Source organism: Saccopteryx leptura, chromosome 1, assembly GCF_036850995.1.
Source record: "Saccopteryx leptura isolate mSacLep1 chromosome 1, mSacLep1_pri_phased_curated, whole genome shotgun sequence".
In the NCBI taxonomy this organism is placed as follows: Eukaryota; Metazoa; Chordata; class Mammalia; order Chiroptera; family Emballonuridae; genus Saccopteryx; species Saccopteryx leptura.
This window is the reverse complement of record NC_089503.1, coordinates 8,192,238-8,218,513: the sequence shown is the minus strand read 5'-3', so window position 1 is coordinate 8,218,513 and position 26,276 is coordinate 8,192,238. Positions and strand designations below refer to the sequence as shown.

General features: G+C 49.6%; 3 protein-coding genes across 5 annotated transcripts; 1 reads left to right on the top strand and 2 right to left on the bottom strand.

Moving 5' to 3' along the window:
• Window positions 1-3,779: 3,779 nt before the first annotated feature.
• On the bottom strand, window positions 3,780-10,540 carry CDCA5 (cell division cycle associated 5). Of its 2 annotated transcripts, XM_066357944.1 has the most exons (6): window positions 10,426-10,540; window positions 9,755-9,846; window positions 9,611-9,676; window positions 9,497-9,532; window positions 5,774-6,202; window positions 3,780-5,587 (listed from the first exon to the last, which is right to left on the bottom strand). In XM_066357944.1, the coding sequence occupies exons 1-6, from the start codon at window positions 10,469-10,471 to the stop codon at window positions 5,507-5,509; spliced, it is 750 nt and encodes a 249-aa protein (XP_066214041.1). In that variant the 5' UTR covers window positions 10,472-10,540; the 3' UTR covers window positions 3,780-5,506. The 2 variants fall into 2 exon arrangements, with proteins under 2 accessions (XP_066214041.1, XP_066214031.1); XM_066357934.1 differs by having other exon boundaries at window positions 9,497-9,676.
• A 130-nt stretch (window positions 10,541-10,670) lies between these two features.
• On the top strand, window positions 10,671-15,477 carry ZFPL1 (zinc finger protein like 1). 2 transcript variants are annotated; one of them, XM_066346528.1, is made up of 9 exons: window positions 10,671-10,852; window positions 11,164-11,273; window positions 11,596-11,707; window positions 13,587-13,780; window positions 13,885-13,957; window positions 14,031-14,177; window positions 14,423-14,546; window positions 14,818-14,878; window positions 15,018-15,175. In XM_066346528.1, the coding sequence occupies exons 2-9, from the start codon at window positions 11,172-11,174 to the stop codon at window positions 15,036-15,038; spliced, it is 834 nt and encodes a 277-aa protein (XP_066202625.1). In that variant the 5' UTR covers window positions 10,671-10,852; window positions 11,164-11,171; the 3' UTR covers window positions 15,039-15,175. The 2 variants fall into 2 exon arrangements, with proteins under 2 accessions (XP_066202625.1, XP_066202590.1); XM_066346493.1 differs by lacking the exon at window positions 14,818-14,878 and having other exon boundaries at window positions 15,018-15,477.
• Window positions 15,478-15,524: 47 nt separating this feature from the next.
• On the bottom strand, window positions 15,525-18,149 carry TMEM262 (transmembrane protein 262). Its single transcript, XM_066346659.1, has 3 exons — window positions 15,882-18,149; window positions 15,690-15,789; window positions 15,525-15,601 (listed from the first exon to the last, which is right to left on the bottom strand). Exons 1-3 carry the CDS (start codon window positions 16,053-16,055, stop codon window positions 15,525-15,527), a joined length of 351 nt encoding a protein of 116 aa, XP_066202756.1. The 5' UTR covers window positions 16,056-18,149.
• Window positions 18,150-26,276: the final 8,127 nt, after the last annotated feature.

Genomic DNA, 26,276 nt, shown 5'->3' with positions numbered 1-26,276 from the left:
GTTGGCGCTGACAGGATAAGGTGAGGGAGAGGGTGGAGCTGCCCACGACCCCCAGGGTCCTGGCTTGTGTGACGGGGTCAGCTAGAGGTGATGCTCATGGTGTCGGGAGCACAGGAAGAGGTGAGCTGATCAGTGAGCTGAGTTCAAGGTGACTTGAGATATTAGTTCTAAAAGGTAGTTCTAGACTCTGGTTTGACGTCCAGGAGAGAGGTAGGGGTGGGAAAGACGGGCAATTTTTTTTTTTTTTTTTTTTAACAAAGACAGAGAGAAAGTCAGAGAGAGGGATAGACAGGGGCAGACAGACAGGAAGGGAGAGATGAGAAGCATCAATCATCAGTTTTTCTTTTTTTTTAATTTTTTTTTAATTTAAATTTTATTTTATTTTTTTACAGAGACAGAGTCAGAGTGAGGGATAGACAGGGACAGACAGACAAGAACAGAGAGATGAGAAGCATCAATTATTAGTTTTTTGTTGCGCATTGCGACACCTTAGTTGTTCATTGATTGCTTTCTCACATGTGCCTTGACCGTGTGGGCCTTCAGCAGACTGAGTAACCCCTTGCTTGAGCCAGCGACCTTGGGTCCAAGCTGGTGACCTCGAGGTCTCGAACCTGGGTCTTCCGCATCTCAGTCTGACGCTCTATCCACTGCGCTGCCGCCTGGTCAGGCAATCATCAGTTTTTCGTTGTGACACCTTAGTTCAGGAGTCCCCAAACTACGGCCCGCAGGCCACATGCGGCCCCCACCGCACTTCTGGAAGGGGCACCTCTTTCATTGGTGGTCAGTGAAAGGAGCACAGGATGCATCCTGTGCTCCTGGAGTATTGTATGTGGCAGCGCCGCAAAGCTCGGCCTCGCTCACGTACAGTACTACTTCCGGTGACGTGAGACGCACGGGTGAAGGCCCGGGAAGCACATCATATGATGCACATCCGGTCTGCGGTTGCGGCGCCCCACATCACTGAAAGCAGTGTGAAATAACAGCAGAAGTAGGAAGAAAGGGAAAGCACTATAACCATTACTACACAGTACAATGGCCCCCATACTCCCCCAAATGTACAACATAATGGCCCCTATGACCTCCCTTTGCCCAAAAGTCTCCCCCCACATTACTACACACCATGTTTCCCCTATTATAAGACCCTGTCTTATATTAATTTTACCCCCAAAAGACGGGGGCTGTCTTATTTTTAGGAGGTGTCTTATAATAGGAGAAACATCTGAAATCTCCAACCAGATTTAGACTAACTGATGCACACTTGCATCACTTGTTACGGCTAGCAGTGACAAATATGGAACCGGACATTGACCATCTCATTAGCCAAAAGCAGGCCCATAGTTCCCATTGAAATACTGGTCAGTTTGTTGATTTAAATTTACTTGTTCTTGCCTGACCTGTGGTGGTGCAGTGGATAAAGCGTCGACCTGGAACACTGAGGTCGCCGGTTCGAAACCTTGGGCTTGCCTGGTCAAGGTACATATGGGAGTTGATGCTTCCAGCTCCTCCCCCCTTCTCTCTCTCTCCTCTTTCTCCCTCTGTCTCTCTCTCTCTTTCTCCTCTCTAAAAATGAATAAATAAATAAAAATAAAATAAAATAAATTTACTTGTTCTTTATTTTAAATATTGTATTTGTTCCCGTTTTGTTTTTTTACTTTAAAATAAGATATGTGCAGTGTGCATAGGGATTTGTTCATAGTTTTTTTTATAGTTCGGCCCTCCAACGGTCTGAGGAACAGTGAACTGGCCCCTTGTGTAAAAAGTTTGGGGACCCCTGCCTTAGTTGTTCATTGACTGCTTTCTCATATGTGCCTTGACCATGGGCCTTCAGCAGACTGAGTAACCCCTTGCTCAAGCCAGCGACCTTGGGTCCAAGCTGGTGAGCTTTGCTCAAACCAGATGAGCCCGCGCTCAAGCTGGTGAACTCGGGGTCTCGAACCTGGGTCCTCCACATTCCAGTCCGACGCTCTATCCACTGCGCCACCGCCTGGTCAGGCAAGACGGGCAAATCTTGAGCGACGAGGCGGCCTGGAGAGTTTGAGGTCATCCAGGGAGAGAAAGCAGACTGGAAAGAGGGTGCAGGACTGAGCCTAGGTGTCCTGACATTTCAGGGGAGGCAAAGAAAGAGGCCAGCAGCGTCATGGCCCTAAGAAGGGTGTTTCTGGCCCAGGCTGCTTCCTGAGTCTAGATCTCTGAGGACTAGGGGGTCACTGGTTTCTTCCGGCTGAGCAGTAAATGGAGTGAAAGCACCTGGACTAAAGGGGACAGACACAGAGATTTTCCAAACATTCTTTCAAAGACCTTAACCTTGAAAGGAGCAATGGCAGTAGCTAAAAACAAAGGCTGGTCAAGCCTTTTGGGGGGTTAGGGTGGTTGTTTTTAATAAAATGAACACAAGCCGCCCTGGCCGGTTGGCTCAGCGGTAGAGCGTCGGCCTAGCGTGCGGAGGACCCGGGTTCGATTCCCGGCCAGGGCACATAGGAGAAGCGCCCATTTGCTTCTCCACCCCTCCGCCGCGCTTTCCTCTCTGTCTCTCTCTTCCCCTCCCGCAGCCAAGGCTCCACTGGAGCAAAGATGGCCCGGGCGCTGGGGATGGCTCTGTGGCCTCTGCCTCAGGCGCTAGAGTGGCTCTGGTCGCAATATGGCGACGCCCAGGATGGGCAGAGCATCGGCCCCCTGGGGGGCAGAGCACCGCCCCATGGTGGGCGTGCCGGGTGGATCCCGGTCGGGCGCATGCGGGAGTCTGTCTGACTGTCTCTCCCTGTTTCCAGCTTCAGAAAAATGAAAAAAAAAAAAAAAAAAAAAAAAAAAAAAAAATGAACACAAGCCTGTTTAGGACTTGTAGGAGAAAGAGGCACCACCAGGTCCAGAGAGAAGAAAATTGGATCAAAAGCCAAAGTGGAAAGCCTGGCCTTGGAGAGGGGCCTGCTTCCCTCTGGGCGAGGGAGGAGCAGAAGTAGGAAGCTTTGTGGAGGCTGTGGGGAAGTTAAAAGCCTTACTTTGTTTGGTCTATAGGCAAGAACAGGTTTCAAGAGGAAGAGACCTGCCTGACTTGTGGTGGGGCAATGGATAAGCGTCGACCTGGAAATGCTGAGGTCGCCGGTTTGAAACCCTGGGCTTGCCTAGTCAAGGCACATATGGGAGTTGATGCTTCTAGCTTCTCCCCACCTTCTCTGTCTCTCTCTCCTCTCTCTCTCCCTCTCTGTCTCTCCTTTTCTCTCTCTTCCCTAAAATGAATTAAAAAAAAATTAAAAGAGGAAGAGACCTGAAGGGAGACCGGTTTGTGCCACCCACATCGAGTTGCATGGGTATCTGCATCTTTGACTAACTTCCCAGGGGCTTCTGCACCCACTACTGCAGAGCACCCGGGCTGGGCCAGTGTGAGGAGCCCAACAGGGACCGGGAAGCAGGGGCTCCACTCAGGATGGGACGGGAGGAGGTCTGTTCCCAGGCAGAGCATGAAGCAACGAGCAGCCTCACCCCAGACCCGACTTCCTTCCTCCTAGGACAGCAGGGGGTGGTGCTCCCCGAGGAACAGGTGTGAGCCACTCAACAGAGACATGGGGGGGCGGGGGAGACACTGATCTACCACAGGGTACTGAGGCCCCTGTAAAAAGGACAACCCCATGATACAGCCCAAAGAGGGCTTAGCTTCCTGGGCCTCACACCCTCAGCTCTGCCTTTGATCCAATGAAAGAAACACAACCTCCAAACAGACAGAAACTCTTTAATCAGGTTTATTTTCAAAAAATAATAAACCCCAATTTTCCCTTAAACTCCACAGTCTTAGTTTTTTCAGGAACACCGAGAGGCTTGCAGTCGTGACATCAACTCAACGTCATCTGGCTACTCCTGATTCTGCAGGACTAAGACATTGCACAGGAGTCCTGCCCCATCAGCCGGTGGGGACAAGAATTCTTGACAGAATTCTTGACATGTGGTCCAGCTCAAGGGCATTTGGTCAACCCTGACAAAAGGGCTTGCTTGCAAAGCACAAAGCGATACACAGGTAGGCTGGGACTCCTGAGCCTTGTAGAGTCTAATTAGCGCCCACCGGGCCTGAGCTGTTTCACGTAACCTGACCAAGCGCTCATCTTCTCTGACACTCCCCTACTTCCATAGATCCGTATACGTATGTGCAAAGGTTCAATGACCTGGGGAACGGTGGAAGTTGTGGTTGGGCAGCCTTTGAAAGCACACCTTTTACCAGCATTGAGAAAAGAAAAATGAGGGACAGAGTTCCCTGAAGACAATGACATGATCCTACTGCGCCCCCCACCCCCAGCTAAACTCCTAGCACCTGCATTAGGCAGTGCCCTTAAGTGAGAGAACACTAAGGCAGCTAAAGGTTAAAATTGCTGTCAACATGCCTGACCTGTGGTGGTGCAGTGGATAGAGCATCGACCTGGAACACTGAGGCCTCTGGTTCGGAAGCCTGGGTTTGCCTGGTCAAGGCACAACGTGGGAGTTGTTGTTCCTGCTCCCCCCCCCCCTTCTTTCTCTCTCTCACTCTCCTCTCTAAAAGTGAATATAAAAAAAGAGAAAAAAACCTGCTGTCAACTCCTGCCCCTTCTGGGACGTAAGACGTTTCCTAGAAGGTGAACTTTACAAGCGTAGCCGTACAATGCTAGTGGGGCTAGGGCTGTGCAACCTGGAAGTTTTGGTTTCAGAGCTGAGCAGACTGTGCACTTCAGTGTGTAAGAATCAGGTGTGCGTGACAAGGGATGCCTCCTGCCGTGGGCCCCTTGCAGCCCTGTACAGGTGTCCAGGCCAGATGCCCTGAGCCTCAGGGTCCGTGGAGGCTGCAGCCTGAAACACCTGGAGCCACACCCACAAATGAACCCTTTACCCCATCCATCTGGCATTTAACCAAACATCCCAACAGCAAAACAGAACTATAAAACACAGATTCTAAGGAGTAAACGCCTAAGATCTGAGACCAACTGAGGCTTCCCACCCTCCTTTCAAAACCTGACTATACCAGCTGAGCATCCAGCTACTTCCTCATAGAACTGCCCCCACTCCACGAATTCTCCCCTGGATGGACTCAGCCTTTTTACATAGAACCGAGCCACAAACCTAAGGCAGCTCGGGAGAAAGCCTGAGGCTGCTGGGCCGTCAGTGCGTTTCTGCCGGGGCTGGCACCGAGCAGCCACTGCCAATGACAGCAGGGACGCTCTCACACACAACCCCCAGCCCTGTAACCTTCTCTGGCTGGGCCAGCAACTCCTCCTCCCTGGTCTGTGGCACCAACTGGAAACTGGCCAGGACGCTGCAGGAGGTGGGGTCACTGAGTCGGGCCAAGACACCCAGGAGGCGAGCCCCACCTCTTAGAGCTGGAATAGCTGCTGCCCCGCCTAAACACTCAGAGGACAGACCTCATGTACAGCAATGGCACGTGCAGAGGTAACAGGGCCAAGGAAGGGGACCCAAGTGTCTTTTCCACAGGAAGACGGGGCTATGTACAAGGGGAAGAGGAGAGTCTGGCTAGATGCACCCCAGTTTCATCTCATTCAACCAGGAGATCAAATTGCTCAGCAGCTTCAAACTCAGCATTCATGGCCGCAGCCCACTCATCCAGCTCGGATTTCTAGGGGAAGAGAAATGGAGGACAGGTGAGTGGAGAGGGGGGCATGTGGGCCGGAGCATGCCTACCCATGCCCTGAAGGCACTCTTTTCCCCAAACAGCCAGAGCTGAGCCCCAGCCCAGCATGTGTCCCAGCTTGTCTCCCAGTGTCTGTATGACAGCAGAGGAAGGCCCCTGCTCCTCACTCACCAAGATCTCCGGCACCTTCCTCTTCTTTCTTTTCTCTTTCACTGGTGGGGAGATTCCAGGGAGAGTCATGTCTGGGGCCCAGGGATTCAAAGGGACCCTGGGGGCCTCAGTTAACTTTGAACACACCACAGGTGAGACTCCAGCAAGGTCTTCTGTCCCCAGCAGCTCCTCAAAGCCAAAGGAGGGGCGGCCCGGGGTGGAGGTAGAGGCACAGCGAAGGGTATCCAGCCGGCTGTAGGATCGCCTGACTTTCTTGGACATTTCCAAATCTCTTGCGTCCAGGTCTTCCTTGGAGCTTGACTCAACATTTGGGTCATATTGCACAGGAGTGGTGGTGGGTGTGACAGGGACACTGTGTGTTTTGAAGAGGTCCTCCCTAGTAGGCTCCTTGATGAGAGGGCTGTTTTCTTTCTCCAAAACAAAAGCAAGCTGTACCAGGAGAGAAGAGAGAATGCCTTCCTGTTATTAGCTGTCTTCCTTCCTTCCAGAAGGACCTGAGACTTAGGGTAGAAGGAAAGAGCCCCAGGACAAACATTTTTAAAAGGAAAAGAAGAGACAGGTCAGACAAAAAAATCAGACCCTGAAACAGACAAGAGAAAGGGAAGAAAAGGACTGGCCATTGCTTCTGAAGAGTCTGCTTTTGTGACTTGTCACCAGCAGGTGCTGCCAGCTCTGTCTCCGAAATGCCTGGACTCTAGCTGCCTCTGATGCAAGCCCATTACCCATCATCTAGACTAGTCCAATAACCTTCTAACTGCTCTTCCAGCTTTCATCTGTGCCCTCTGTGGTCAATTTGTCACAATTGGCAATGATTTTCCTAAAATGTCCATCAGGTCAATGAGTACTTATGGTCACCTGCCTGCTGCAGGCACTGTTCTAAGCACTGGGATCACAGAAGAAAAAAAACAAAGAAAACCTGAAGAAAAAAAAAAAAAGAAAACCCGGCCCTGGCCGGTTGGTTCAGTGGTAGAGTGTTGGCCTGGTGTGCAGGAGTCTCGGGTTCGATTCCCAGCCAGGGCACACAGGAGAGGCGCCCATCTGCTTCTCCACCCCTCCCCCTCTCCTTCCTCTCTGTCTCTCTCTTCCCCTCCCGCAGCCAAGGCTCCACTGGAGCAAAGATGGCTCAGGTGCTGGGGATGGCTCTGTGGCCTCTGCCTCAGGCGCTAGAATGGCTCTGATTGCGGCAGAGCGATGCCCCAAGATGGGCAGAGCATCGTCCCCTGGTGGGCATGCCGGGTGGATCCCGGTTGGGCACATGCGGGAGTCTGTCTGACTGCCTCCCCGTTTCCAGCTTCGGAAAAATACAAAAAAAAAAAAGAAAAAGAAAAAGAAAAGAAAACCCTTCTCTCCGTGGAACTTTCATTTTAAAACTAAAATCTTTTTCTGCCCCGGTCAATAGCTCAGTTTGTTAGAGCACCGTCCTGAAGCACAGAGATTGCAGGTTCCATCCTCGGTCAGGGCACATACAGGAACAGATTGTTTCTCTCTGTCTGTCTCTCTCCCTTCCTTTCTCTCTAAAAAAAACGCAGTCATCCAACTCCTCGCAGCCTCTTCTGTTTAATGTCTCATAAATCTATTCCTCACCCAATTAGGATGAATGGCTACCATGGGGGAGGTGGAAGTCCCTGCCCTCAAGGCACTTTGGGAGAGAAAGACAACAAACATGCACACAAATACTCTATTAATAAGACCTGAGGAGAGCTACATTAAGAAAATGACAGTAAGGGTAGGTAGGGATGGTCAGGGAAGGCTTCTGGGAGGAGGGATCCATGGAGCTCAGTCCTGTGTGATGAGATAGTCATGTCGTGAGCCAAGGGAAGCATTACTTTGCAGTATGTTATTTCAGGCCCTCCGCCATTTCACTTCAGGATTCCTGTCAAGTCTTCCTACCTGGTCTTGGAATTCCCGGCAGCTTTTCCCAGCTCATTCTCTACCCAGCTCCAAAAGGGAGCTTTGTAAAACACCCAAGTGACCCGGGCCAGGTGGCTCAATGGGTAGAGTGTCAGCCCAGCTCATCAAGGTTGCAGGTTCGATCCCCAGTTAGAGCACATATGAGATGCAACCAACTGAGTGCACAACTAAATGGAGTTAACAAATTACTGCTTCTCTCTCTTGCAAATCAATGGAAAAAACTGAAAAACAAACAAAAACCCCACGTTTAAATCAGTCACTGCCTTGCTTAAAACTCTCCAAAAAGCCTGACCTGTGGTGGCGCAGTGGATAAAGCATCAATCTGAAAAAACTGAGGTTGCCGGTTCAAAACCTGGGCTTGCCTGGTCAAGGCACATATGGGAGTTGATGCTTCCAGTTTCTCCCTTTCTTCTCTCTCTCTCCCCTCTCTATAATGAATAAATAAAATCTTTAAAAAACAACAACAAAAAAAAACTCTCCAAAAGCTGCCAAGAGAGCCAAGGACAAGAAACCCAGGCTCCTGGGCATGGCCTTCATGCCTTAATGAGACTTGTTCTGGCTTAGCACGCTCCCTGCCCTGACAAAGTCTGCTGCAGACACACCAAACAAGCTGATGCTCCCTAAACCTTATGATTTCTTCATGTGTGTGGAACAAGTCTCTGCAAATACAGCTTCCTTTGCCTGTTATACTCTTACTAATCTGTAAAGATTAAAGATTTAATTGCTCCTCAGCTTTCTAAGGTCAAATGAAGACAGTAGATTCAGTTAAAACTTCTCTTCAGGCCTGACCTGTGGTGGCGCAGTGGATAAAGCGTTAACCTGGAAACACTGAGGTTGCCGGTTCAAAACCCTGGGCTTGCCTGGTCAAGGCACCTATGGGAGTTGATGCTTCCTGCTCCTCCCCCCCTTTTCTCTCTCTCTCTCTCCTCTCTATAATGAATAAATAAAATCTTTAAAAAAACAAAACAAAACAAAAACTTCTCTTCTGTGAAACGATCCTGAGCCATCTGGTCTGGGTTAGGTGCTTCGTAGCATCTAGTTCTTTCCATACTGCAGTCGTTGTCATACAGTGTTATCATGTGTTCATTTGACTTTCTTCCCACTTAACTGTAAGTCCCATGAGCTCCTCAGAAGTTAGCATTTCTCATCCATTATATCTTCAGGCACAGATTTTAATGAAACATCCTGGCTTCTGCTAAGACCATAAAAACATTCATCTTACAACAACCATAAATAAAAACAAGGACAAGATGGAGTAAAAAGAAAAAAAAATAGGTGGGACTCAGTTAAACTTTTTAAAGAAAATGGTAGAGAATACCAGGGCATCAAGAGCTAGTAAATCTACAAGCAAGTAATGCAGGCATATGTTGAAAGACAAACTTTGTTTTTTTTCTTAGGTGAGAAGCCAGGGAGGCAGAGAGATAGAATCCCACATGTGCCAAACTGGGATCCACAGGCAAGGCCATGCTCTGCCCATCTGGGGCCTTTTCTCCGTTGCTCAGTGCCTGAGGCGAGGCCATGGAGCCAACCTCAGCGCCTGGGGCCAACTTGCTCCAAACGAGCCATGGCTGAGGGTGGGGAAGAAAGAGAGAGAGAGATGGCTGCTTCTCCTGTGTGCCCTGGCCCAGAATCAAACCTGGGACATCCACACACCAGGTGATGCTCTACCACTGAGCCAACCGGCCAGGGCCAACAAACTTTCAAAATAATTGCAGAACAGCTCCCTGAGCAGAGGTGAGTAGACATTAGGCCTCATCCCAGCTCTACAGTGTTCTGGATTCCCCTCACCAAAGTAGATGAAAATGAACTCACCCTAGGGCTCCTTCGAGGCGAGTGGACAGATGGGATCTGTGGATACAACACAAATTGATCACAAACAGCCCCCAATTTTGCTCCCCACCCACAACCCCCTCCCTCAGCCTTCACCTTTACAGTATGGGCCACTATCTTCTTCAAGACGATGGGCTTTCGGATTGGAGCCGCATGGGGTGCCTGGAGAATAGGGGTAAGCATGAGTTCCATATTAGTCCAGGGGCCTTCCGGGCAGTCACTGAGGAACCCCGGGCTCACCTTCGGCCAGATTTCAGGGAGGGTGTTGGGGAGATCAGAGCCTGATTTCCGTTGGGATCTCCGCAGAGCCTGAGTAGATGGGGCCATGGGCCCTGGAAAAAAAAAAAAGTTAGGCCTGACCAGGCGGTGGAGCAGTGGATAGAGCATTGGACTGGGATGTGGAAGGACCCAGGTTCGAGACCCCGAGGTCGCCAGCCTGAGCACGGGCTCATCTGGCTTGAGCAAAAAGCTCACCAGCTTGGACCCAAGGTCGCTGGCTTGAGCAAGGGATTACTCAGTCTGCTGAAGGCCGGCGGTCAAGGCACAAATGAGAAAGCAATCAATGAACAACTAAGATGTTGCAATAAAAAACTGATGATTGATGCTTCTCATCTCTCTCCGTTCCTGTCTGTCTGTCTCTGTCTATCCCTCTCTCTGACTCTCTCTCTGTCCCCGTAAAAAAAAAAAAAAAAAAAGTCAGGAGGTGGGGGAGGACTCTAGAGCTCAGGGTCTGGAGAACAGGTTCTGGAGAGAGCGGCAGAAGGTTGCCAAATAGGCCCGTTGGGGGCGCCTTCCTGAGTCGGGGTGAGCCGTGGGCAGACCCTCTTAAGGAAGCAGGAGCAGAGCCTTCCTCACGGGACTGCATCCCTCAAACGGCTCGGCCCCATCTCTCCCGCGCGCCTTCCGCTCACCGGAGCGCTGGGGGTCCCCACTGGACCGCGTTCGCCTCTCGGACATATCTAGCCTTATTCTTGACCCTCGCCGCGCCGCTGCCGTGGGTGCTTGTGGGCTTTTCCGACTTAGAAATGTTCGAATTACCCGCCCTGACTGTGCGGAAGCGGAAGTGACGTAAGGCAGGAGGGTGTAGATGGTCGCTCCCTCTCTTCACTCATCTCCACGAATAGCACGCCAGTGGTGCTTGCGTCATCAGCACGCGCCGCACCCGGAAGAGACGTGGCAGCGGAGGGATAATCGGAGCGGCCAGAACTGGAAAGAGCTGAGCGGGAGGGCGGCGGAGGGCGGCGGAGGGCGGCGTGTACCGTTCTCACCAGCGCACCCGCTCGGCGGGACCGGTGCGGCAGTGCATCCTTAACACCGAGTGTAGGGTCTGTGGAGGAGGTATGGGCGGGGCTTGAAGTGGTCGGACTCATAATGCCCCCCCCCGGGGGGCGGGGACGGGGCCAGTAGTTTCGGTGAGATGCTGCTGGTTGAGCTTGGCCCCGGGTAGGACACGATCCAGGAGGAATTAGGGGGTCTTCGGAGGCGGGATTTATGCAGGGCGTGGTCCGGAGTGAAGAAAGCGGTGGGCAGCTATTAGGGGTTTGCGCTAATACCGGAATGTACGGGGCATTAGAAGCGAACTGGCCTGATGAGTTCCTAGAGGCTGCCTACGGAACCTGACTCCCTGCCAACTCAGGCTTTTTCTCCAGGGTCGACTATGGGGCTTTGCAAGTGCCCCAAGAGGAAGGTGACCAACCTATTCTGCTTTGAACACCGGGTCAACGTCTGCGAGCACTGCCTGGTAGCCAATCACGCCAAGGTGGGGCCTTTAGGGGAGAGGCTGAGCCAGGGCACTGGGAGGGCGGGTAGCGTTGGCTTGGCTTCCTTCAAATTCAAGAAGGAGGGCCTGGTACTAGATTGCAATCTACACGAGGGCAATGACTTGGTTTATTTGGTTTACTGCTATATCCCCAGCCCTTAAGACAGAGTCTGGCACACAGTATATGCTCAATAAATGCTTATTGATTGAACAAATGAAAGGAAAAGTCTCCTCTGTGATGAGAGCCAAAGAGGCAGTTGGGCCATAGGGAACTGGGCTTTGGAGCCCCTGCTCCCATTATGACCTGTCTTTCCTGCTCCAGTGTATTGTACAGTCTTACCTGCAGTGGCTCCAAGATAGCGACTACAGCTCCAATTGCCGCCTGTGCAACACACCCCTGGCCGCCCGGGAGACGACCCGCCTTGTCTGTTATGGTGAGGCCTGGGCACCTTGGGAGGGATCAAGACAGGCCCAGCTGGGTGACTGGTTTCCAGGCCCTCCCTAAGCCAGAGGACAGTGAGACCGTATCATGAACTAGCGTGACTTGTAATTTGTGGGTCTCGTGTGGGAACGGTGGAGGATTAGAAAATAAACACAGAAAGAAAAAGGATGGGATCGGTAGGACCCATTGCGAAGCTGATGGCTTGCAAGAGTGAGTCTCCACCCTCAAAACGCTTTATTTATAGGGTAGAGAGCAAAGCCATTAGCAAACTAAAGAGAGCTCTGATACAAAGTCACATTCAGAGGCAAACCAAGAATTCTCCCCAGAGCCCAAAAAGCCTCCACCATAAATAACATCTTAACTTCACAAAACAAAAGGTAATAAGAAAACTACCTCCAGTCTCTGAGTGACATGAGGGACAGGACGAGTAGAAACCATCAGCATTACAGCTAATGTGGAGGTGTGGGGAAGGCATGCCTTCCCCAACTTAAACAGTCAGAGGTTGTGGGGAAGAGCTTAGCCTTTAGCCTTTTAACCAAGAGAGGTGGGGGGGATGGGGAGCAAGGACCCTGTCAGCTTACTACCAGTTCCCCACAACTCTGTCCCCCACAAATCTAAACTGCAAGGACCCTGTCAGCTTGCAGTCTCCCACAAGACTGCTTAGCCCAGTGGTCGGCAAACTCATTAGTCAACAGAGCCAAATGTAAACAGTACAACGATTGAAATTTCTTTTGAGAGCCAAATTTTTTAAACTTAAACTATATAGGTAGGTGCATTTCTTATCTAGGTAGCGTCCGCACGTGGTATTTTGTGGAAGAGCCACACTCAAGGGGCTAAAGAGCCGCATGTGGCTCATGAGCCGCAGTTTGCCGACCACTGGGCCAGTGAGGCTGGAGCTCCAGTTCCTAGTTTTGCTGGATTACCCACTTGCTTGTGAGCTCATTCAAGTCATTTTCCCTTTCTGGGCCTCAGTGTCTTTCCCTAAAAATTAAATCTCCTAGTTTCCTCCCTCCACTCTTGAGAGTTAAGTAAGAGCCAGTCAGACTTGAGGGTGTGTTTATGGCTGTGACCAGCCATGAGCTGAAAGCATGGGGCTTCCAGGCATTCAGGATTCATTACTAATTCCAAGATTGAACAAAGAGGAAATGAGTTTCCCACAGTAAAGTCTGCTGAAAGAACCCAGCAGACACATGGCATGACCTCGACCTGGCTCTGGTCTAAGGACCGTACTTAGTTCCACTTTGTGAAGGAGCTGGGGCAGAAGAGTAGGCTCCATGTACGTGTTTTTAGTGTGAGAGTGGATGTTTTTGCAGGAATGTGGTATATGTTGTGTCTTTACATTAGTTCTTGTGGGTGAGTTGGTAAATGTGTGTTGTGGGGTTGCAGGAGAATGTGGGCGAGGGTGCTCAAGTGTTAGCGAACAAGTGATTGTGTATGTGTGAGCTGGTGTGTCTGTAAGTATAGATACAGGGTGACATTTGTGTTTGATTGTGTATATAAGCACATGTATATGTGTGCCTATGGTTGTATACAAGCATATATGTGTGCCTGTGTGTTTTCTGAAATCGTGCTTGATTAGCTGGTAGGCCGGGAAGCTTGTGGCATTTTCTTCCCACCCACACGCACCCGGTAGTGGGCTGGGAGCTTTGTAGCATCTGTTTTGACTTAGTGAGATGGTGCTAGCCAATAAGGCTGAAGGCTTCGGGAGCATGATGAAATGGCCTAGGAGGGTAAGGATGGGAAAGAGAAGGCTCTGGGATTACATGCATATGTGCATATCTCCCTGCAGTGGGGTGGGGGCTGCCGCTGAGGTTGGGATCCAAAATGTCTTCAACCTCATGCCTCTTCTCTGCTATTTCATGGGCCCTAAGATCTCTTCCACTGGGCCTGCCTCAATGAACGTGCTGCCCAGCTACCCCGAAATACAGCACCTGCAGGCTACCAGTGTCCCAGCTGCAGTGGCCCCGTCTTTCCCCCAAGCAATCTGGTTGGCCCTGTGGCCTCTGTGCTGAGAGAGAAGCTGACCACAGTCAACTGGGCCCGGGCAGGACTGGGCCTTCCTCTGGTGAGAGTCCCTCTGTCTGTCCGTCTGCCTTGGGTCCCACCTGAGCTAAATAAGTGGGTTAGGACAGCACTGGGCAGGCTGGTGACACGGGTTCCTTCCTCCAGATCGATGAGGTGGTGAGCCCGGAGCCTGAGCCCCTCAACACTTCCGACTTCTCTGACTGGTCCAGCTTTAATGGTGAGTGGCCGTCTCCACCTGCTGTTGGGGCCCTTGCCTCCCTGCTCTGCTGACACCTGTTTTCCTGTTGTAGTCAGTGGCACCCCTGAACAAGAAGAGATGGCCATTGCTTCTACTGCCCCAGCCTTCTACAACCAAGTCCCCCGGCCCCCCGCTTCCCCAGGCCGGCCTGAGCAGCACACAGTGATCCACGTGGGAAGTCCCGAGACCTTGACCCATGGTGAGCCAGGGGACTGCCCCACAAGAGAGGATAGAAGGGGTTGGGGTGGTTTGCGTGGAGGGAGCTCAGGCCTCCAGAGACCCACCCAGGGAACCCTTCCTCGTTCTAACCACAGATATTACTGCCCCACAATTCTGAGGTACCAGATCAGGCTGAGGAGGGCAGGGCTCTCCTACCCTCCCCACTCCCCCTGCTATGGACCAGTTCCCCTGAGCCTGTGGATTCTGGTGGCTCTGCTCCTACAGCCTCGGCCCCAAGGAAGGTTTATGACACACGGGATGGTGACCAGGCACCAGACTCCCACGGGGATTGCGATGATGACAAGTATCGTCGCCGGCCTGCCCTGGGCTGGCTGGCCCAGCTGCTCAGGTACACAGGGCCAGTGGGGCGGGATGGCCGGAGTGGGGAGGGAGGGAAATAAGAGCCAGAGGCCCCAGGCACAATGATTTTATGACAGAAGGGGTTTGAGCTGGGTACCCAGGTGTTAGGGCTGCGTAGAGAGGCCTCAGTTGGACAGTGGAAGTCCTGGGTCTGTCCTCTCAGCTGTTAGCTGTGAGGTTTGCACTTGGGCTCTTTGAGGCCCCTTCCTGTTCACCACCGCCCGAGCTTTGTGACTGTTCCCGTGCCTGACACGTTTTAGTCTCCAGAGCCCAGTCATTGCCTCTGCTGGTTCGAGCTGCAGTCACCTGTGCAGTAGGCAGGTGCAGGGGTGACCATCCCTGGGGCACACCTGAGGAAGTGAGGCTCAGGGGGTGGTGCTGGGGCCAGACCAGTGTCAGGACCAGGGCTCCTCTCCAGGCCCTGGGGGCCATCTGATCGGACTTTCCCTCATCCCCCCAGGAGCCGGGACAGGTCTCGTAAGCGGCCACTGACCTTGCTCCAGCGGGCAGGGCTGCTGCTGCTGCTGGGGCTGCTGGGCTTCCTGGCCCTCCTTGCCCTCATGTCTCGTCTGGGCCGGGCTTCAGCGGACAGTGACCCCAATCTGGACCCACTCATGAACCCTCACATCCGTGTGGGTCCCTCCTGAGCCCTTGCTGCGGCTGGGCTAGCCTAAGACCTGGGGGCCCGAGGAGTGGAGGTGGGGAGGTCTGAGGGCCCTTCTCTGCTCCTTTCCTTCAAGCCCGAAACACTAAGATTCCAGGCCCAAAGCCAAGTCCACCAGAGTGGCTGCAGGCTGGGCCTGGGGTTTCTTGCAGATCAACTGTTTGTCTTGACCTGCTTCCCCTGGGTCTCTGGCTTTCCACCTCCAACCTATGAGGGAGCTGACAGGTGGAAATAAATGGAAGACTTTATTAAAATACCCAAAGCCTCCTTTTCCTTCCCACTTCTCAGTCTGATCCCCAAGCCTCAGTGGTTCTCCTCCCGGTACTGCATGGCCAGAAACTCCAGGGACAGGCGGTTGAAGAACATGGCTCCGTTGAACACTGAGCAGAGGAGAGAGCCCCCATCAGCCTTCCCTGCCCACTCCTTGCCACTTCTAAGGGTTCCAAAGCTTCCCATTCCCCCACTCACTCAGGGTGGTCTGGGAAAAGCACCGAAGAAATGTATCGTCTGTCATCTCAGCGTAGAGGGACCCCATGGCAGCCCAGCAGATGCCGATCACCTGGGAGAACTGTAGGCCCCATCTAGTGGGAGAGTGGCCCCTGACACAACAGTGGGGTTGGGCCTCCCCCAACCAGCCCCTGAGCCCCAGCCCCAGCCTACCGTCAGAACAATTGTGTAGCGGAAACTCATCTGGTCGTACTGGTGGGTGAAGCAGAAGTTACGCACGTCGCTGGTAAAGACGCTCAGGTGGACGAAGAAGAGCATCAGAGCAGCCATGCTGAGCATCATGCCTTGTGGGAAGAAGAGCACAGCGATCCGGTCCCGCCACCGCATCCTGGCAGCCGCATGGGCTCCACTCAGCAGTGCTTGCGTGAGCCAGCAGTGCCCAGAAAAAGCAGTTGACCCCTCCGCTTCTAGAATGCACAGTCTGCAATAACAGTGGGATTCTAGAACCGGAAGGACATTGGAGGGGACACGATTCTGGAACACCGTCTGGTTCCAGCCAACACAGGAGTGTTTCCTGGGTGTCGGGGGGAACTCTGAATTGTGAGGAGTGGTGAGCTAAACGTACAGATCAGTGGCGGCCCATTGTGTTGAGGGATAGCGTCCCCATCATCCCGCCTATATACTTTGCATTTGGCATGTCTTCTCACTGAGGAGTTAGTGTGAGCACGCTACTGGTGAAGAACTGGGGCTCAGGAAAGTGGCGGGGGGGGGGGGGGGGGCGTGGCCCAGGTCCATAGCCAGTTTTAGGCAGATGGGAGATTAGGACTCATGTTAGTTAAAGGGCATTCCCAGGTGAGGAGAGGCCTGGGCTCACAGGCTCCAGGTAGTTGCTTCGACACCTAATGAGAGAAACTAAGGGAAGTGAAGGGACAACAGATTCCCCGTGGCTGTCCTGGGAACGTCCCACGCCCTCCTTAGGTGTGGCTCTGAGAGCAACTGCTTTTCAGTCTTCTCCCCGATGCTCTTCCAGGACCTGATGTTGACCAGTTCCCCCTCTGTCGCTTCTGGCACTCCGAGCACTGCCACACCCATCATCTGTCATTCTGAGAATCCCATGAGGAAGCTGGGGCTGGTATAAATCCTCTTACACACGAATTTGGGGCACAGAGTGGGATTGTCAGCTCAAGCTGTCCCAGTCAGAGTGAGGGAGCCAGTGCGGAGACTGTCCAGTTCTACCTGAGACTAGAATGAGCCAGGGCAGCTAGCAGCCGAGAAGAAAACATTTCCTCCCCACGTGTGAGAGGTAAAGCCCGACACTCAGCAAAATAAGCTAGAGAAATGATGTGGAGGGACAATGCCAGCTCTCAGCAACTGAACTGGAAGAGGGTGGACTGATGATGAACGTGGTCACCTCTACTGCCTCTGCCTGACAGCCTCAGAAGATAGGTTTTAGGTCAGGCCGAGGCTCAAAGTCTCCCCCCTCCAAGCAGTAGGGTTAGAGCCGGACCTCACCATCCATGCTTGCTGCCCAGTGTTGTTAATCACGACAGTCGGACAGACCCACATCCTAAAACATAAAGGGGTGATACCCCAATGCCCAGCTGTGGTCTCACTTAAAACAATTTTGTACACTTTAGTTCTCATTTGAATACAAATCGGCATTTGTACATTGGGGCCCTATGTTGTAATATTCCAGCCCGCTGGGAACTACCAGTGTCACGTGGAAAAAACCTACTCAAGACACCAACTTATGCCTGACCAGGCAGTGGTGCAGTGGATAGATCGTTGGACTGGGATGCGGTGGACCCAGGTCGCCAGCTTGAGCATGGGCTCATCTAGTTTGAGCAAAGCTCATCAGCTTGAGCCCAAGATTGCTGGCTTGAGCAAGGGGTCACTCGGTCTGCTGTAGCCCCATGGTCAAGGCACATATGAGAAAGCAATCAATGAGCAGCTAAGGTGTCACAATGAAAAACTAATGATTAATGCGTCTCATCTCTTCATACCTGTCTGTCTGTCCCTATCTATCCCTCTCTGACTTTGTCTCTGTAAAAAAAAAACAACAAAAAAAACACCAACTATGTCAAGAGGGACACCTACATGTTAAAACACATGCATAACTTAAAAAACATTTTTAAAAATCATATGCATGGTCAAAGTAACATTTTCAAAATCTTAAAGACATGGTATCTAGATATCAAATGAACACATGTATTACTCATCAGTGAGGGGATTTCCTCTTGTATGGTGCTAATACATCTTGATGACGTGGATATTGACAGGCACTTAAAGATGAATGTTAGAAAATGATTTCTAGGTAAGATACAAAACTGATCTACAGGGCAATAAAATTTATAATAATTTTTGAGGTTATTTTTTTCTACTGGATTTAAATGTTTTTCATCTCTCCTAGGAAATATGTACTTATAATTTCAGAGTCTGAATCCTTAATAGTAAATAGCAAAATCAAACAAATGTACATTCCTGTGGGTAATTAATCCTTGGGTGGGCTTGTGTGATAATGGCCCAGTATGACACTTGAAGGACATACTACACTCTTGGTCTTATCTCCAAACTGGATAGTTTTTCTTAGTATTCTGCATCCCTTTAAAAAGTTTATAGGCTTCTTGGAGTAGGTCTAAATCCTTTTTTAAAAAACTCATTTTAGAACCTGACTTGTGGTGGCGCAGTGGATAAAGCGTCAACCTGGAACGCTGAGGTCACCGGTTTGAAACCCTGGGCTTGCCTGGTCAAGGCACATATGGGAATTGATGCTTCTTGCTCCTCTCCCTCCTCTCTCTCCCCCCTTCTCTAAAATGAATAAATAAAATCTTTAACAAAAAAAAGAGGAAAAAAGCCCTGGCCGGTTGGCTCAGTGGTAGAGCGTCGGCCTGGCATGCAGGAGTCCCGGGTTCGATTCCCGGCCGGGGCACATAGGAGAAGCGCCCATCTGCTTCTCCACCCCTCCCCCTTTCCTTCCTCTCTGTCTCTCTCTTCCCCTCCTGCAGCCAAGGCTCCACTGGAGCAAAGATGGCCCGGGCGCTAAGGATGGCTCTGTGGCCTCTGCCTCAGGCGCTAGAGTGGCTCTGGTCGCGACAGAGCGACGCCCCGATGGGCAGAGCATCGCCCCCTGGTGGGCGTGCCGGGTGGATTCTGGTCGAGCACATGCAGGAGTCTGTCTGACTGCCTCCCCGTTTCCAGCTTTGGAAAAATACAAAAAACAAAAAAAAAAAAGAGGAAAAAAACCCCAACTCATTTTAGAGAAGAGAGAGAGAAGGGGGGGGGAGCAGGAAGCCTCAACTCTCATATGTGCCTTGACCAGACAAGTACAGGGTTTTGAACCGGCAACCTCAGCATTCCAGGTTGACGCTCTATCCACTGCACCACCACAAGTCAGGCTAGATCTAAATCTTTATACTCTTTTACATCTTAAAATTATAGCTTCAGCCCTGGCCGGTTGGCTCAGTGGTAGAGTGTTGGCCTGGCGTGCAGGGGTCCCGGGTTCGATTCCCGGCCAGGGCACACAGGAGAAGCGCCCATCTGCTTCTAATTTTTATTCGTCGGATGAATGACAATTTCAAAGTCACAGAAGAGCTTGCTGCACTGCAAAGCATCAAAGGAACAACTATGGGAGAGGATATCTATGAAAAGGTTTCCCAAACTGTGAAGGATTTGGAGCTGGACTGGGCTAAACTATCCAGTGTGACAACTGATGGTGCACCTAGTATGGTGGGGCCTAAGAAAGGAGTAATTGCTCGCATTAACCTAGAGATGGACAAACTTAACCATTCTCATCCAATAGCCATACACTGCCTCATCCACCAACAAGCGTTATGTAGTAAATCACTGAAGTGGGACTCTGTTATGAAAATTGTGGTACGTTGTGTTAACTTCATTAGAACTAATGCACTAAACCACAGGCAATTTCAGGAATTTCTGTCTGAGCTAAATGTGGCCTATGAAGATGTTCTGTACTACACCGAAGTCCGTTGGCTGAGTTGAGGGAGAGTTTTGAGACATTTCTATGACTTACTTCCACAGATTACAGCTTTTATGCTTTCAAAAAACAAAGAAGTACCAGAGCTCAATGATGCAGAATGGAAATGGCACCTCGCCTTTCTGACAGATGTAACAGAGCTACTCAACAGTTTCAATGTGCAACTTCAAGGAAAAGGGAAGCTCATCTGTGATATGCAATCACATGTAAAAGCATTTGAAGTAAAATTAGGCCTCCTTATTAAACAAGTGAAGGAGGAAAATTTCTGCCATCTCCCCTTAACTCAAAATCTGTTAGCGGAAAAACCCTTGATTGCATTCCCAAAAGAAGTATGTGTGGATTCACTGGAAAAGTTGCAAAAGAAGTTCCAATTTAGATTTAAAGAGCTTCATCTCCATGAACAGGACATTCAGCTTTTCCGTAACCCATTTTCTATTGACATTGAAAATGTGGATTCAATTTACCAAATGGAACTGGCTGAACTGCAGAATTGTGACTCTCTGAAAGACGCATTCAAGTCAAACAACTTGCCTAATTTCTATGCCTCTCTCTCATCAGAGACATCCTAATATCAGGAACCATACTCTTAAAATGTCAACAATTTTTGGCAGCACTTATGTCTGCGAACAGACATTTTCTAGGATGAAAAATTTAAAATGTCCAACCTGATCTAGACTAACCGATGAACACTTGCATCATTTGTTGCGGTTAGTAGTGACAAATATGGAACCGGACATTGACTATCTGATTAGCCAAAAGCAAGCCCATAGTTCCCATTGAAATGTTGGTAAGTTTGTTGATTAAAATTTACTTGTTCTTTATTTTAAATATTGTATTTGTTCCTATTTTGTTTTTTTACTTTAAAATAAGATGTGTGCAGTGTGCATAGAGATTTTCATAGTTTTTTTAGTCCGGCCCTCCAACGGTCTGAGGATCCAGTGAACTGGCCCCCTGTGTAAAAAGATTGGGGACCCCTGCTTTACAACCTGACTCTTACTTTCTGTTTGCCTTTACCCGGACACTAATGCAGCCCAGCAATTTACCTGGATTGTCTTACTCCAGGGGATCAAAAGCAGCCCATACCTGTTTAGGCAGGCACTAGCTCAGGATTCAGCAGCATGCAATCTCAAAACTAGTCCTCTCTTACAATATGTAAATAACCTACTCCTCTGCAGCCCCTCCCTGCCTGCCTCAAGGAGACACAGCGCCACCCTTCTTAACTTCCTCGCTATGAAGTGATATCGTGTCCTCTCTGCTAAGGCTCAACTTTATTCTCAGTCCCTAGTCTATCTAGGCATCGCCTTAACCTCCACCACCTGAAGTCTCACCCTAGATCAAACTCAGACCCTCCACAGTCTCCAACCACCTACCACCACAGATCAAATCTTTTCTTTCCTCAGTCTAATAGGCTTCTTTAAACACTGAATTCCCAATTTTGCTCTTAGTCAAGCCCCTCAGTGAGATCTGCTGAGCGTGTCTTTTTTTTTTTTTTTTTTTTTTTTTTTTTGGTATTTTTCTGAAGCTGGAAATGGGGAGTCAGTCAGACAGACTCCCGCATGCGCCCGACCGGGATCCACCCGGCATGTCCACCAGGGGGCGATGCTCCACCCATCTGGGGCATCACTCTGTTGCAACCAGAGCCATTCTAGCACCTGAGGCAGAGGCCACAGAGCCATCCTCAGCGCCCGGGCCAACTTTGCTCCAATGGAGCCTCGGCTGAGGGAGGGGAAGAGAGAGACAGAGAGGAAGGAGAGGGGGAGGGGTGGAGAAGCAGATGGGCGCTTCTCCTGTGTGCCCTGGCCAGGGATTGAACCCGGGACTCCTGCACACCAGGCTGACACTCTACCACTGAGCCAACCAGTCAGGGCCTGAGCATGGCTTTTAAGGTCTATAATGGCCAAAGGAAGTATCAGAAAAGGCAAATAAGGCCCAAAAGAAGTCAGGAAATACCAGCTTTTAGCTCCAGCACCCTAATGGACTTCATAGAATTCCATCAGGGACCTACCTCAAGAATGGAAAAAAGGCCTGACCTGTGGTGGCGCAGTGGATAAAGCGTTGACCTGGAAATGCTGAGGTCGCCGGTTCGAAACCCTGGGCTTGCCTGGTCAAGGCACATATGGGAGTTGATGCTTCCAGCTCCTTCCCCCTTCTCTCTCTCTCTGTCTCTCTCTCCCTCTCTGTCTCTCTTTCTCCCTAAAAAAGAAAAAAGAAAAAAAAGAATGGAAAAAAGGTCATTGAACTGAAGCCTGCCAGGCTTCCCGGCCCCATCAAGGGACACACCTCTGCTGTGGAAAGAGGGACACGAGAAGGTAAGCTGCCCCCTTGCTCCATGGAAAGAGGGTTCAGTCTCTTCTAGCCCTGCTCCAGCTACCTGTAACCTGATCTTGCCCAGTGTGCTGGGAATTGCCACTGAAGGCCCAAGGACATCGTTCAGGAGCCTAAGGTATTTCTTCCAAATAGCAGATAAGCTAATCTCATTTCTTGTAAATACAAGGGCCATCTACTATGCCTCGCTTGAATATTTAAGTTTTATTTATCCCTCAAAGATCTCTACTGTGGGTATTGACAGTCTGAGTTTGTTACTTTATTTAATGTATAGTATCTCCTTTGTTCCTCTTATCTCAATGCCCCATGCCTATTATAGGCTGGGACCTGCTGCTAATTCCAGCTAGAAGCAGTGTTCACTAGGACTTAAACTCTAACTGCAAAGTGTACAAATGTAACCACTCTTTCCCTAAGTACTTGCAGGATTTACAGGTTACTCAGCAAACTGTTCAAAGACTGTCCAAGAGGTGCTTCCAGCATTACATCACCCAAGGACTGACTTTCACATGGACAGGTCCACACATCGTGATCCTGACAACTCCCACTGCTGCTAAAGTAGAAAAACGGCATGCTTTACTCCAATCACAAACCTGAAGCTGGTTGGTCTACGTATGGCAAATATATGAAAAAACTAAGGACTCTTTTAATCAGGCTTTGGGAAAAGAGACACTAGGATAAAAAGAAAGCCAACTTAATTGTCACTAAAGGTTAAAGAATTTTAAATCAAGAGTACTGACTAGAAAGGAATTGTATGGTTTTGATAATAGAAGGTATAAGGTATGGAAATACTTTAGAAAGAAAAAGGAAAAGCAAGTTGTTATAAAGGCCAGTTATTTCTAGATAAGAAAGTTCATGAAAGTTGAAGGTTTATGTACATTGTAGAAGGTTTGTGCAGGTTGTAGGAGGTTTGTACCGAGAAAAAAGAATTTGTAAAGTCAGAAAACTGGTTTTTAAAAAATGTTTAATCAGTCACCCTAGCTAACAATCCTCTACTCTCCCCACTTATTGGGACGACTCTTTCCTCTACCCTGACCATCTGGAGCTCAGAAACAGAGAAACGAAACCGACCCCTTGACCTTCTATTCTCTATTCACCTCTCAGCCTACCTCACCCAATCAGGGGCTTTCTACTCATATGAGACCAACACCTATATGTGTCTCCTTACTAACTGTACAGAAATCTGTACTCTAATCTGTCTCACCCCAAATATCAACCTAATCCCACCCCATGAGCCTCTTCCAGTTCCTAATACACTATCCGTCAATCTAAGGACCAAACGAGCTATACAAGTAATTTCTCTTCTTGTTGCTTTAAAAATTTTTATAAAAGTAGGTCTAGGGATAGGGGGACTGGCTACTTTCCTGTCTTATTCCTACTTGCTCTCTCTCTCTCTCTCTCTCTCTCTCTGAAGCCCAGCGAATTCGTAAACATGGAATCAGTGGTTTTACATAAACTGGGCATCTTACTATTGCCTTTCATTAGTCCAATCACTCTCCTATTTATTTTTCTAACTTTTAGACCCTGCCTCTTACGTTTGTTCACTAGTTTCTTACAGAACCGCATGCAGACCTTCGCCAGTCAGAAAATTGGAAAAATCTACCTAACCCTACACACCAACCCTGAAACCTGCCCTCGTGAAACAGAAAAATCTGAAACTCTATATCAGCAAATCTCCTAAATCCTATTTTTCAACCCCTACAGGTCCCCTAACCCTAAAGCTCTCCCATATTTCTGAAGAACTAGGAGAATAAATAGCATTCACCTCTTAATGCTTCTCAGTCTTTTTACCCTTCACATAGTAAGGGGACAAGATCGCTGGTTTTTCTTGGCCAAAGAAGAGCCTACAAACGGACATGAAACATTTCTTTTAGCTCAAACTAACTGCTCTCTCCAGGGCTGCCAGGAAAGAATATCTCTAACTTTACCATGGAAGAACTTTCACCCCGGTTATACAACCCTCCTTATCTCTGCATTCCTAATCTCCAAATACTTGCCCTTTTTTATTATTTTTTTATTTTTTTATTTATTTATTTATTTTTTTTATAGAGGCAGAGATAGACAGGGACAGACAGACAGGAACGGAGAGAGATGAGAAGCATCAATCATCAGTTTCTCGTTGCGCGTTGCGACTTCTTAGTTGTTCATTGATTGCTCTCTCACACGTGCCTTGACCGTGGGCCTTCAGCAGACCGAGTAACCCCCTGCTGGAGCCAGCGACCTTGGGTCCAAGCTGGTGAGCTCTTTACTCAAGCCAGATGAGCCCGCGCTCAAGCTGGCGACCTCGGGGACTCGAACCTGGGTCCTTCCGCATCCCAGTCCGACGCTCTATCCACTGCGCCACCACCTGGTCAGGCTACTTGCCCTTTTTAAAAAAAATCAAATTCCTACAGGCCCGGCCTAGCCTGTGGTGGCACAGTGGATAAACCTTCGGCCTGGAATGCCAAGGTTGCTGGTTCGAAACCCTGGGCTTCCCTGGTCAAGGCACATACAACAAGCAAACAATGAACAACTAACATGAAGCAACTATGAGTTGATACTTCCCATTCCATGCTCCCCTTTCTCTCCTGTCTCTGTAAAACCAATAAATAAAGTATTTAAAAAAAAAATTCCTACAGGCCCGGATGAGAGAAATCTCTAGGATTACCTACAATCAAATGCTCCTACACTCCTATCGCCAATACCCCAAGGAGAACTTCACGAGGGAAATATCAAATAGGTAGGGATGACAACAGGAAGAAGCCACCCCTCAGCCCGAGAAGTTCCCTCCTGAATGTTCTTCAAACCCCCTTCCTTTTAAACCACACATACTCAGTCCTTCTAAAAACTTACACCAACAGGTTACCCGTCTCTAAAAATCTCCACATGTCCTCCCATTCGAGAGGAACCAGACCAGCACGTCTCATGAGGCTCATCCAGGAGACCATGTATCACCATGTCACTCTGTCCACTTGGCACTTGCAGCAAGCAACTAACAATTATTACCTCGCAAAATTTTTTACTTCCTCAGGTTTTTTTTTTTTTTTTACAGAGACAGAAAGTGAGTCAGAGAGAGGGATAGACAGGAACAGAGAGAGATGAGAAGCATCAATCATTAGTTTTTCATTGTGTGTTGCAACACCTTAGTTGTTCATTGATTGCTTTCTCATATGTGCCTTGACCGCGGGCCTTCAGCAGACTGAGTAACCCCTTGCTGGAGCCAGCGACCTTGGCTCCAAGATGGTGAGCTTTGCTCAAACCAGATGAGCCCACGCTCAAGCTGGCAACCTTGGGGTCTTGAACCTGGGTCCTCTGCATCCCAGTCCAACGCTCTATCCACTGCGCCACCGCCTGGTCAGGCTCACTCAGGTTTTTGAGGACATCGCCTGGTTCAGACCTCACAGCACGGAAATTGACAACCTCCTTAACTGGATGAGGGACTTGGCTTGGCAAGGTTCTCTTGTTGAGTTCTCTCCAGAAGAAGCAATAATTTTCCAATTTTTTCTCCCCTTTCTCCTCATCACCCCTTACCATATATTATAAAATTAATAACTGCCTTTCTTTTATTTGTAACCACAGAGTTGAGAAATGATAGATATGTGTATTCCAAACTGCCCTCGTGATGTTCCGCTTATCTGCCAAGAACTCACCCTTACTGGACTATCACCCCTGAGACAGAGGAATTCCAAAAAGCTGACAAGCTGCCCCAAAGAGGGGCTCCGGACATACCAGGACTTTTTTTTATTTTTATTTTTTATTTTATTTATTCATTTTAGAGAGGAGAGAGAGAGGGAGAGAGAGAGAAGAGAGAGACAGGGGGGAGGAGCTGGAAGCATCAACTCCCATATGTGCCTTGACCAGGCAAGCCCAGGGTTTCGAACCGGCGACCTCAGCATTTCCAGGTCGACGCTTTATCCACTGCGCCACCACAGGTCAGGCCTGATGAGACCTTTTAAGAGCTACTTTCTGACTATACGAATTTCATATAATTTTCATGTGTCATGAAATGTAATTCTTATTTTTTTCAACCATTTAAAAATGAAAGAAAAAACATTCTTAGGTCTCAGGCCATGTGAAAATAGGTGGTGAGAAGTGTCTGACCGGCAGGACTCCTGCAAAAGAATAATTAAACAAGGTTGTTTTCATTCTACCACCGTCCCCACCCCCCAGCCCATCATAAGTAATGTTTCAAGGACCAGGTTGATACTTTTTCTCCATTCAAAATCAGCATGTCTCAATTTACTCCAAGTCATTCCCTGTCCTCTTGAGGTTCATCTTGGTGAACAGCTGCACCTTTGTCCAAATCAGAAACC